We start from the raw sequence: 11,553 nt of genomic DNA on the forward strand, positions 1-11,553 counted from the left end.
AAATCTGTTCAAACCATGCAATACAAAACCATGCATTAATGCAAGCCGCCTCACTTTTTCAGAATTGAGTTTATAAGTGATATTGTGTGACCCTATTAGGGTCAGAGGGAGAGCTCGTTTGCAGATCATGTTGAGATCTCAACATGCAAATGGTTTTCAGAAATAAAAGCATTTCTCCATACATTACCAGGAGGGCGCTATCGCTCAACAGGATGACACATTACCCCTGAAGAAGAGAGGAGGTAAACAAAATATAAAAGCAGACCATTTGTTATTGTAGTAGAAAACATCTCTGGTTTGGTCCGCATGCAAGTCAAACAGGGGAATTAACACTCATCTGAAGTGCGGTAATACACACCATTATGTCGTAATTTTGTCGCTAGTTAACTTGATATTACCTTACCACTAGATAATTAACAATATATTAATAATAGCTAGAGCTAGCTATTTTAGTTTAGCTGCTCTGTGAGCGCCAACTTCACTACAGGAACCCAGCAGGAAATGCTAATTTACGTTAGTGTAACTTGAAGTTGTCCAAAAAGGGAGTTGGATGTGTCAAGCTCACACCGTACAAGGTTCCTGTTGCTAACATAAGCTGGCTTAAGCAAATCTAGTTAATTATTTCTCAGAACTTTTCATTCTAACTCCATTGTGGGTGTGTGATTTTGCAGCTGGTAAGAAGATGGAAAGTAATGGCCAGTCCAACGTCCAGAGAACAGTCAACCCGGGGAAGGACTGCTGTCTGGACTCCTTCAGGTTAGACTGCCCACGTAATGTTCATCAATTGCATTTGCCAGTCAAGTCTACAAGACAACCTGTGGTTAAACTTGAAGGTTAAGCAACTACTGCATAGAGTGGGACTATGCAGTAGTCTTAGTAAGTTGTCTGTAATTGTACTAAATCTTATTGGAAGACCAGTGTATAAACTAAAATATCAGAAAAACACGTTAAGTTCTATTTTTCAGTCTGGTTGCCTATAATACAAAGCTTATGGCTTAACAATACTGGAATGATGGTGATTAAGTTGCCCAACACATTCCTATTCTTATTAGCGAATACATGGGAACTCTTTCTTCCCCAGAGGAAAGTTTAGCCTACATCTTTATCATGCAACAACCACCCCTTAGATCCGTGTCTACCGAGTGAGAGAGTTAAAGTTAATGGGATTGTTGTGGCATTCCGAGTTTTTTCTCCTCGGATTTCTTAATGTTGAAATAAAGTTGAGTAAAGTGATTACAGGTTCATCAGGCTGTTTCCTAATAAAAGGGTTCATACGTTATTTGCACTGTTCTCACGTGGACCCTCTCAGAGACAGATTACACATAACCCCATTTAGCCCACCCAAGGTCCTCCTCCAAAACCCTGACTGGGACTCACCTTTCCTCACTCCACCTTCAGCCACTGGGACTGGACATGACCAGGAGTCCACTAGAATCTATTTATGTCTCATAAATCAAGTTGTCATATACTTAACTCCTGTAACTTCAAAAAGGTGTATATTACTGAGTATATACGATTTTAATTGAGGATTAAACTGCAAAAGAAGAATCAATTCTTATTTATAAGAAGCTAGCTTCTGTACACTTCACTATTGGAGAACCAAAAATAAGGAACACTGCCCATCTGGACCCAGTAGTGAATCTTCCCAGTTATTTAGTGAAGCTCCCGTAGCTTGAGCCACAATGGATGAGATCCGGCATCTGTTTGGTACCATGGGGCGCGTTCGTTCTGACAGCATGGCCAGCGCTGACACTCAATCCACGGGCAGCCGCCTGCTGCTGCGCCAGCGCCTTACCCAGCTGATGACTTGCGTGGACGACCTGGACCCCAGCGACAAGCTACACGATCAGGTGGCCCGAACCTTGGACAATGCCTTTTTCATCTGCGGGAAGAAGGCTGGTCGCATCAAGAGAGACACTTTCAGGTGGAGATCGAGTGAATAGGTCTCTCCTGATGACCCAGTTTTACTCCATTCTCTTTTGATCTGCTTCTGTCATTCTGTTTGTGCTTCCTCCTGATTGTTTTTGTGTGAGCTGGTGACCTTATTCTGTCAATTGAGAAACACAAGACTGATTTTCACAGACTCATCAGCACAAATTTAGCCATCATATCAGCTGATGTCTATCTGTATTAGAAATAGACAAGGCTTGGGGTATTGAGTCAAGGGAGAGGATCAGAGTCTTGTTTGTGTTTGCTAATGATTCTGGATTTGATTCTAATAACTCAAATGTCTCATTTTGTCATTCAAGTTTAGAGGCATTGATGGTGGTCATGGTTGTTCTGTACCAGACAAAGAAGTGATTCAGTTTTTCCATGGAAAAATTACATGAATAAGGCTGTTAAATGTTTTTTCTGTTTGATTGTAAAGTTTGCCTTCGACAGTTCCATGTGACTCATCAAAGTTTAGCATCTCACTATTCCTCTTTGTCATCTTTCCTCTAGACTGCATATGGTCACGTGGAATGTTGCCTCTGCTGACCCTCCTGATGATGTCTCCTCCCTGCTTCACCTTAACTCCCCCAAGTCCCCAGACCTCTATGTCATTGGGTAGGAAGACACCTCCACCATCTCTGTGATTGGCTAGGCAGATACCAGATCTTTTCGTGATTAGATAGGTAGACGCTAGAACGATCTCATTACGTGTGTTCGACTTCATGCACCGCCGGCGGCGCCGACACCTGAATAGCCTGAATGCTGTTTGACATATGAACATAGCATGGCTTGGTGTCTTAGCGTGTGTTTCCTGTCCCAGTCTCCAGGAGGTATACGCTGCTCCTCACAGGTTCGTCTCAGACTTGGCGTTTGACGACTCCTGGAGCCACCTGTTTATGTCTACCTTAGGAGGACGAGGCTATATGAAGGTATAGGAGAATTGACCCTGGGCCCGGTCACATGACCTAGTTCATCTCCACTCGTGTGTCGCTAGTGGACAGGAGAGTGATGGAAAAGACAGTGGCGTGTGGTTTAACTTGAACACTTACCTGTGTGATTGTGTGTGTTTGGGTTGCAGGTGTCGTCCATTAGAATGCAGGGCCTCTTATTGCTGTTCTTTTCTAAGGTGATTCACATTCCCTTCATTAAAGACGTCCAGGCTACATACACACGCACCGGAATCTTTGGCTACTGGGTAAGACACACACATATACTGTACACACACACATACACTTATATGTACAATGCATGTGAGAAAAATCTGGTTTGCTATTAGAAAATAGGCATTGCTCATTAGATATGAGATACCTGGGTTCAATCATTTAAATAAGGGTATAGATTGATAATTTCAGTTTGACACAGCACCCTTCATTGACCCGGACTACACTTCCAATACCACCCTCAATCTCACAGGGGAACAAAGGGGGCGTGTCCATCCGCCTGTCCTTCTATGGTCACATGATCTGCTTCCTGAACTGCCACTTGGCCGCTCATATGCAGTATGCCACGGAACGCGTTGACGAGTTTGAGTACATTCTGGACAGACAGACTTTCCACGCCAAGAAGACACCTTGCATCCTCGATCACAAGTCAGTACAACGCAATTAAGAACAAAGGGAAGTTGCTGTGTTGCATAATGATTACATGGTTCTCTGTAGACACTCCTACTGTTTCAGGAAGGTGAACTGAGGATATTAAGATGTCCGTGTTACAATCTCTCTCTCTCTCTCTCTCTCTCTCTCTCTCTCTCTCTCACTCACTCACTCACTCACTCTCATGTTTTTCTCCTCTTTCCCTCATCTTTCTACCTCCATCTCCATCTCTCAGGTTGGTTTTCTGGTTGGGGGATCTGAACTTCCGTATCCAGGACCACGGCATGCACTTCTTGCGCTCCTGCATAAACAGTCAAAGTTTTAACCTGTTGTGGAGCAAAGACCAGGTCAGACCTCACACACACACATCATATATGACAGTGATTTCCCCTTTTATCCTTGTTAGAATCTGTGTAACAATTGAAAATTCGGTTTGCTCCCTTCATAAAGAAGCTTTTTTCCACTTGTGTGAATTTGATTGTTGCTATATGTTTGTGTTGGTTATATTGTTCCACTAACCTGTGGGTCTGTGTGTGGTCTGTGTGTGGTCTGTGTGTGTGGACTGTGTGTGGGCTGTGTGTGGTCTGTGTGTGATCTGTGTGTGTGGGCTGTGTGTGGGCTGTGTGTGGGCTGTGTGTGGGCTGTGTGTGGCGTTTGGTCAGCTGACCATGATGAAGCTGAAGGAGCCACTGCTCCAGGAGTTTGAGGAGGGACCTTTAGATTTCCAGCCCACATTCAAGTTTGACAGGCTCTCTGACAACTATGACAGCAGGTGACTTGTAATACACACACTTTTTTTTTGCTCTCATTTGTTTCTTCTCTCTGGACCCCCCCCCCCCCCCTCTCTCTCTCTCTCTCTCTCTCTCTCTCTCTCTCTCTCTCTCTCTCACTCTCATATGTTCAAACTCTGGGACAATCACCTACTGAGTTGACCTCTGCTCACACCTCTGCTCTCTCTCAACTGCACAGGCCCTACGGGACATGGTTTGCTCTTGAGTAAGATTTTAAAGCCCCACCTCTTCCCCTTCCTCGTTCTAACCTCCCTGACCCCAGTATGAGTTATGGTATTTTCCTAAACCTGCAGTGGAGCTAGGCTACTAAAAAAACAGATTTCTAAAACAAAATGTCCTTGAAAAAGGTTATTTGTTTTGGTAATTAGAAGTTGGAAGCGCCTGTGACTTACAATACTCACACAGCTGTCTCTTCCCTTCTCATGTCCTATCTTAACTGTAAGATGCAGTAATACCTCTGCAGAGTAAGCTTGGCTGACCCACAAATACATTTGCAAGACCAGTAATGGATTGTCTTTGCAAAGAGTTGCGAAATGGCCTGTCAAGCCTCCAAGAATAGTGGCCTCTAGAACACAATCAACCTTGAGAAGTCTGTTGGCTGGGGACCAACATTGGCCGGGTTTCCCAGATTCGTTAAGAAGCTCTTAACGCCAAGAGCTTCTTAGGAGCGTTCTAAGAGCGTTCTAGAGCGTTCTTAGAACGCTCCTAAGAAGCTCTTAGCGTTAAGAGCTTCTTAACGAATCTGGGAAACCTGGCCATTAGCTTTTGCATGGCTAACACTCATTAGATGCAGCTGGTTGGTATATGACAGCCTAATTGTGCCTGTTCATGCTGGCCACCTCAGTATTTTGGATATGCTTTGAAATGTCCACAAAGCCAAACTTTCTAAATTTGTATAATGTGCTAAGTTGCTTTTATCTCTCCTTCTCTCCCCCGCCTCCATCCATCGTTCCCTCTGTCCCACCCCGTCACTCTCCAGCGGGAAGAAACGTAAGCCCGCCTGGACAGACAGAATCCTGTGGCGCGTGAAGCCCAAAGCCCTGCCCAGCGACCGGCAAGACGAGGATGAGGACTCAGGATTGGACGAGAAGCTGGCCGTTTCAGTGCAAGCAGAGGAAGAGGAGGAGTTTCCTCTGAAAGTCAAGCTAGACTCGTACATCAGCAACATGGAGTACCGCGTCAGCGACCACAAACCTGTCATAGGCCTCTTTACCCTGGAGGTGAGGCACAGTTCCCATTCCTCGACTACTTATATGTATTTACTGGATCCCAATGAATGGCACGCCATAAGGTAAAGTCTTTAATCTCTGACAATTTTTCCTTCTCTTGATCTCTCGCTCCTCTCTAGTTGAAGAAGATGTATGAGACTCCCCTGGTGCGTGTGTACGCTGAGGGGGATTGGAGCGCTGACATGGATGCCATGGCAGTTTACAGCCCCCTGCAGCCCTTCCCCTCTAGCACCTGGGACTGGATTGGCCTGTACAAGGTCAGATAATGGGCCCGCCCATCAAAGCCAAGCATGGATTTTTGCTCCAGTGGGGTAAGGGATATATTGTCTTTGCGTTCCAGGTGGGATTCACATGCCTGTCAGATTACCTTACCTACACCTGGGTGAAAGATGACCAGGTCTCCTTTAATGATGAAGTCATACAGGTACTGCCTCTGTCTGTCTGTCTTTCTGTGTGTATCCAAGTTCACGTGTGAACTTGGATAGAGGTGTGTGTATTGGTGTGTCTGTGTGAGTGTGTGTGTGTGCCAATGTCTTCAGTAGAGGTGCATGTATTGACAGAGTTTTCACTGCACTCCTCCAGGTGTATGTGAGTAAGGAAGAGATCCCGGTGAGGGGAGGAGAGTGTGTCCTCTGCTACTACAGCAGCACTCTGCAGTGCATCATTGGCATCAGCCCCCCCTTTAAGGTCAGTGTGGGTGTATGTGCGCATAGGCATGTGTGTTGGTTGAGACAAATACGCCTAGAAACCGGGTCTTAAATACTGTCATATTGACTACAGTACAATCTACATTCTGCAGTCTTGTCCTGTTCCATCGTAATGGGGGCCTTTCTTGTTGTTCTTTGTTTCTTTAGGTCAACGAGTCTAAAGTAACTTTCGAGATGGGCATGGCTCCAGAGAACATCAACTGGATTGACAAGCTAACAGACAGTTAATTTAAAGCACTGTTATGCTGTATGAAGTGCTATGATTCTCTACCACTCATCTACTACTATACGGAATGAGATGGGAGGCATGTTTTGAGTGAGAATGTGTGATGATTCATATGCAGAGCTTGCAGGATCGGAAATGGCCTTAAAGCCAGTCAGTACTGTTACATTTCCCCTTCTACCTTCTCTCCACTATTTTTTTTTTCTTGCTTCTCTTTCCTTTTTCAGTTTCAGTGTCAGTATGGGATTTTGCTCTCAGTCATCCTGTCTTCTTTGCTCTCTCCTCACTTTTCTTCTGGCCTGTTCGCTCTATTGCTGCTGAGACATCACAAAATAAGCTGGTTCAGATCCTTTTCTAATAATCCTTTCTAATATATCAGCACTCCGTTGAGCTCGCACAACCAAAACCTTAAAATAGTCCCCACATACCTGCATTCCAGGCAGATTCAAGTGAATCTGCACAGAGTACATATTTCAGATATTGTCTATTACTGGTCTGATTTCTAGCTACATGGTCATTGCCCTTCCTTTTTATAGAACCTTGACTGTAGTTATACAATATTTATCTTCTTTTCCCATGACACTGATGATACAAGACTGTTTACCATAGTATTTTTCTGGTCAGTTTTAATGTTATTCTCAAATAAATGTTCTCTATTTATAAACATTTTAGAAAGGAGTTCAGTGCACAGATTTGAAGTAATTGTCCAATTGGATTCCGAGACCTTGCAGACTGACTTGGAAAATCAACCTTTTTTTAATCATGTCATAATGTTAGTAATGCAACCTAAAAACATTTTAGTACCAGGTCATGTGTTTTCTGGCATTAGTCTGCTGCCAGTTATCTTCTCATTAATGGTTCCATGCCATTCCATTTTGGCCATTTGGTTGTTCATGTGACAGTAGAAATATATATATAGAGAGATAAATATATTGCACAAATTGTTCATGTTTGTATTCACCATGTCTTATATATTGAAAGATATTTAAAAGTTACTGATATGACTATTTTCCATGTACTGTAGGCCTATAAGACTGGATACTAAACAGAGGATAAGAAGATTCAGCAAGTGCCTTAAAGTAATAGACATTGATGCTCAATGTCTTGGTATAGTGCTTACTTGCATTTGATTATTTATTTTTGGATTGAATATTTAAAGGATGTAGGTAGGTTTGCTTGTTCTGCACATTCAAGTAGATATGCATACAATGATGAAGGCACTTCTCTTTGATCTGTTTCAGTTTAATCAGATGTGTATTTTCTTTAGCTAAGCTTGCAGGAAATGTTTCTAGCTATATTTCACTGTAAAGAGATTACTGCTACTTGTTGTCACTTTATCTGTATTCTATTTTTTAATACGTTATGGAGTGGTCTATTGTCTAAGTAATGTATGTGAATGTATGCTTAAAAATAAACGTACTGTAACAAAATAACTAATTTATAGTTTTATGAAGGCAAACAACAAAACGAATATACTCAAGATCTCAAGGCTGTCGCGTTTCCAATATGAAAGATGTGTTGTGTTGCTGTAGCAACCGTTTGTTTAGATACCGAGAGACGTCATCGGTGAGTGGCAACTTTTCTATATTACAACAGACGAAACGGTACCAGCGTATAAGAAAGGTTGGTACCGCACGGTTTTGGTTGATAACACTTTGATTTTGTGGTCTTATTGTTTGTTTTTAACTTTTGAAATGCTACTGTTATCACCCATTTAGATAAAAACTAGTTTGATACATTTCTGTAGGTTAACTGTACTGTACAGTACTGTTAGTAGGCCTACACATAGTCTATATCAGCCAAGTAGGCCTACAGTAGCACATATTTCGTAGCTTACAATTTGGGCTAATAGTCTTGAGGGTAGCGGAGAATAACTATTTAATTCACGAAGAAAGTGTAAGACAGTAAAACCTCACTTATGATAGCTATACTACCTATCATCAGTACCGATCAGTACCAGCAGAATGTCGTTTTTTTTTGTGTGTGGAATGCCCACTTCCTTCCAGCCTTCTTCCAGAAATCCTGTTCTAGCCTTGCAAGGCAGCCTTTCCTTCTTGGCATATTTTGTGAAACCACTCTTAATTAAACTCGAGTCAAAGTGCAGAAGTTTAGACAATAATTAGGGGCACTGTTTCTCATATTATAATTTATTTTATAATATTTCCTAGTGCAGCTTTAATCAACAACCACAAGCCTAGACTCTGACTGATCAACAGTGGAGGATGTCTCGACTGATGGGACCTCCACAGAAGTTCATGCCCCCAGAGTGGAGGTTAGCCAACCAGCTGCAGTATGTGAGTGCAGAAGCTGAGCGGGCACGCTCAGAGCGGCTGATAGCAGAGAGCAAGAGACTGATGGAGGAAAGTGACAACACAGCCAAACGCATGCAGCGGGATGCCAACCAGAGACTAGGTAAGACTTGTAGCCTTATGGGACCCATGGCATGGTCAAGAATCATTACACAGTTCAAAATTTTATTTCCAAATACTCACAACAGCCATATGTTCCTCCCTTGTGTCCCTGTGTGTGTCCAGAGCAGAGAATCCATGACATCAAATTCTGGAGGCAGGAGCTGGACCAGAAGCTGGAGGAGATAGTGCAGGAGATCAAGGTTCTGATCATCTTCAAGAGCCGTGTGGAGAAAGCCCTGGAAAGCTGCGCTGAGCCCCTTAGGGTCACTCTGCTCTGCCTGGAAGAGAGGTTACGGGTCAGACCTTTCAGTAAACCAGCCATTCAGTCAGACGTAGTTAAAGCTACTACATCACCAGCATTATCAGGATAAAGGGTGTATGTTTTTGAGATTTGTTCTCCCCAAGCCACAGTGTGTGCAGTTCATCCCCAACTGAATACTGTATTGTACAGACATGCAGGTCAGACAGAGGCTTTACCGTTTCCGTCCCATGTTTGTGTGTCAACAGACAAAAGCGTGTGGCGATCGACCTGGTGCATGACGAGGTGGAGCGTGAGCTGATGAAGGAGAGGGAAGTCATCGAGGGTGTGGAGGCTCTGCTGAAGCGCACCATTGAACAGACCAATGAGCAGATAAGGTAGTAGAGGGGAGTGACTAGATTAGACCAATGAGCAGACAAGATAGAGAGGAGGGGTGAGGTGGGGATCCTTCACTGATTTGCTTCTCCCAAGGTTTCTTCCATTTTTCCTCTTTTGAGTTTTCCTGCAAGTTTTTCCTTGTCTTTGATGATTTTAGGATGGTTTAGGTGAAGTTCTATGGGCATATGTGAAGCCTTCTATGATATTGCTTGTAAAAAGGGCTTTACTAATACAATTAAATTTGATGAGAAAGGATGGTCTAAAGTAGACCCATGAGCAGGTGTGTGTTTTTCTGGTTTCCAGACTGAACCGCTCTGCTAAGTACCACCTCGAGAAGGACCTGATAAACAAGTTCCAGGCTGAGAGGATTGACAACTTCTGCTCCATCCTCACCAACAACTCCTCTAGCCTGGACGACACTCCCAAGGAAACAGGGATCACAGTACCATTGTAAAAATGAGATTTCTGAGCATGCGAAAATGTGCTTCTTTCTGCTATGTCCCTCATCCCTGCTCTCTCTTTCTTACTTTCTTTCTTTTAAATTGAACAGAATATACAGTAAATCTCTAACCTCAGGTGTTTCTTCCAGCAATACAGTGACCCCAGAGGAGTGGGAGAACTTCTCCAACATCAACATCACCAAGGCAGAGCATGAGAAGAACAACTCCATGTCACTGCGGGCCCTGGTGGACAGCCTGCTGGAGCAGACAGCTGCAGACATAAGCAGGCAGCATCACATCACCAGCACGGCACTGCGGCTGCAGGTCCAGGAGAGCAAGACCACCAAGAGCCAGCTGGAGGACCATCTGGCCAAGGTCACACTGCTCCACTTTCTGTTACTTGTACAGTATGCTGTGATTATTTGTTTATCGTGTAAAACTTGTATAGAAGAGAAGCAGTTAGCTGTTGATTGTATTTTGATGGACGCGCTATTATAGAACAAAAGAGCCTGTGGCTTATCTATATTCTATGGATATTCTGTTCTTGCATTGTACTGTATTGTATTGTGTTAAAATCATTGTATTTTATAAAATTCCCCCTGGCAGGTGCTGTCAGAGATCTCCAGCCAGGAGAAGAACCTGGAGGCCCTGCATGTGGCCATCTCTGACAAGGAGGCCCCCCTGAAGATGGCCCAGACCCGTCTCATGGCCCGCAGCCAGAGGCCCAGCTGGGAGCTGTGCCATGACCCGGTCCAGGTCCGTCTGCTGGAAGAGGTCCAGGAGCTCATGGGTCACATCGATAGGTCAGCCTATTTACCCCGAGTGTTGTTTATCAAGCATATGCACATGAAATTAAGTATCTGCTTCCTGAATCATTTTTCCTTGGATGGTGATTGGCTACTGAATACAAAATGTCTGAGATGTCAGGGGTAACAGCATGGGGTAGGAGATGGCGAAGTAGTTGAGCTCTGAGTGGATGAGCTGCATGTAGCGAGAGTACACCTCCCATTGTTGGTTATCAATCCACATTGTGGGTCTCGCATAGATACAACTGGATTTGTGCCCCTCGTAAAGATCTCGAATGATTTGCCATTAGAAACCATTCTTTTCACTTTCTGCTTAAGATTGTTAGGTCAATTTCAGATTTGTGTCTGCTGTGTAACGTTGTCCCTCTAACCCCACTCGCCTGATCTCCTGCTCCCAGGTTGCGCGAGGCACAAGCCCAGTCGGAGAGGGAGCTGAAGGCCCTGATCCGCAGCCAGCTGAGCCTGGAAGAGGAGGTGCAGGTGAAGTCCCACTCTCTCTACATTGACGAGGTCATCTGCACCCAGCTGCGCCAGCCTGTGGCAATACACAGCTTCTGAGCAGCCAGGGTTCCTGAAATATCGTCTGGGACTTTATATTGTACCCCTGGGGTGTGAGGGGGTCAGATCCCAGGCCTACCAGTATCTTTATTCATCAATAAAAAATGAGATATGAATATACCATTAAAAGAGGCTCCTCAAATGCTTTTTTGCATTTTTTGTGTTTGCTGTAACTTTAATATATCTTAGTCTAAGCGGGGGATTGTAAACATAATGTAAAAGAGAAA

At 43.9% G+C, this 11,553-nt stretch overlaps 2 protein-coding genes across 5 annotated transcripts; both read left to right on the plus strand.

Moving 5' to 3' along the window:
* The first annotated feature begins 198 nt into the window (after positions 1 to 198).
* On the plus strand, positions 199 to 7,901 carry inpp5ka (inositol polyphosphate-5-phosphatase Ka). Of its 3 annotated transcripts, XM_062473298.1 has the most exons (14): positions 199 to 347; positions 672 to 756; positions 2,443 to 2,547; positions 2,753 to 2,861; positions 3,011 to 3,127; positions 3,346 to 3,521; positions 3,760 to 3,871; positions 4,187 to 4,296; positions 4,494 to 4,520; positions 5,295 to 5,535; positions 5,664 to 5,801; positions 5,885 to 5,968; positions 6,127 to 6,231; positions 6,399 to 7,901. In XM_062473298.1, exons 2-14 carry the CDS (start codon positions 683 to 685, stop codon positions 6,477 to 6,479), a joined length of 1,479 nt encoding a protein of 492 aa, XP_062329282.1. In that variant the 5' UTR covers positions 199 to 347; positions 672 to 682; the 3' UTR covers positions 6,480 to 7,901. The 3 variants fall into 3 exon arrangements, with proteins under 3 accessions (XP_062329282.1, XP_062329283.1, XP_062329281.1); XM_062473299.1 differs by lacking the exon at positions 4,494 to 4,520; XM_062473297.1 differs by lacking the exons at positions 199 to 347; positions 672 to 756 and adding an exon at positions 1,416 to 1,924.
* Positions 7,902 to 8,010: 109 nt separating this feature from the next.
* Positions 8,011 to 11,455, plus strand: tekt1 (tektin 1). 2 transcript variants are annotated; one of them, XM_062473057.1, is made up of 8 exons: positions 8,011 to 8,097; positions 8,643 to 8,886; positions 9,009 to 9,174; positions 9,393 to 9,521; positions 9,826 to 9,972; positions 10,112 to 10,337; positions 10,569 to 10,765; positions 11,167 to 11,455. In XM_062473057.1, the coding sequence occupies exons 2-8, from the start codon at positions 8,697 to 8,699 to the stop codon at positions 11,324 to 11,326; spliced, it is 1,215 nt and encodes a 404-aa protein (XP_062329041.1). In that variant the 5' UTR covers positions 8,011 to 8,097; positions 8,643 to 8,696; the 3' UTR covers positions 11,327 to 11,455. The 2 variants fall into 2 exon arrangements, with proteins under 2 accessions (XP_062329041.1, XP_062329042.1); XM_062473058.1 differs by having other exon boundaries at positions 8,027 to 8,097; positions 8,648 to 8,886.
* The last annotated feature ends 98 nt before the right edge of the window (positions 11,456 to 11,553 follow it).

The sequence above is a fragment of the Osmerus eperlanus genome, chromosome 11, assembly GCF_963692335.1.
Source record: "Osmerus eperlanus chromosome 11, fOsmEpe2.1, whole genome shotgun sequence".
In the NCBI taxonomy this organism is placed as follows: Eukaryota; Metazoa; Chordata; class Actinopteri; order Osmeriformes; family Osmeridae; genus Osmerus; species Osmerus eperlanus.

What these genes read in the sequence shown, in the direction of transcription:
- tekt1 (XM_062473057.1), top strand. Translation starts at nt 8,697, where the DNA reads ATGTCTCGACTGATGGGACCTCCACAGAAGTTCATGCCCCCAGAGTGG. An exon ending in TGGAGGACCATCTGGCCAAG is followed by an intron (nt 10,338 to 10,568) that starts GTCACACTGCTC and finishes TCCCCCTGGCAG; the next exon opens with GTGCTGTCAGAGATCTCCAG. An exon ending in CTCATGGGTCACATCGATAG is followed by an intron (nt 10,766 to 11,166) that starts GTCAGCCTATTT and finishes TCCTGCTCCCAG; the next exon opens with GTTGCGCGAGGCACAAGCCC.
- inpp5ka (XM_062473297.1), top strand. Translation starts at nt 1,683, where the DNA reads ATGGATGAGATCCGGCATCTGTTTGGTACCATGGGGCGCGTTCGTTCT. An exon ending in CCTTGCATCCTCGATCACAA is followed by an intron (nt 3,522 to 3,759) that starts GTCAGTACAACG and finishes TCCATCTCTCAG; the next exon opens with GTTGGTTTTCTGGTTGGGGG. An exon ending in TCTGACAACTATGACAGCAG is followed by an intron (nt 4,297 to 4,493) that starts GTGACTTGTAAT and finishes TCAACTGCACAG; the next exon opens with GCCCTACGGGACATGGTTTG.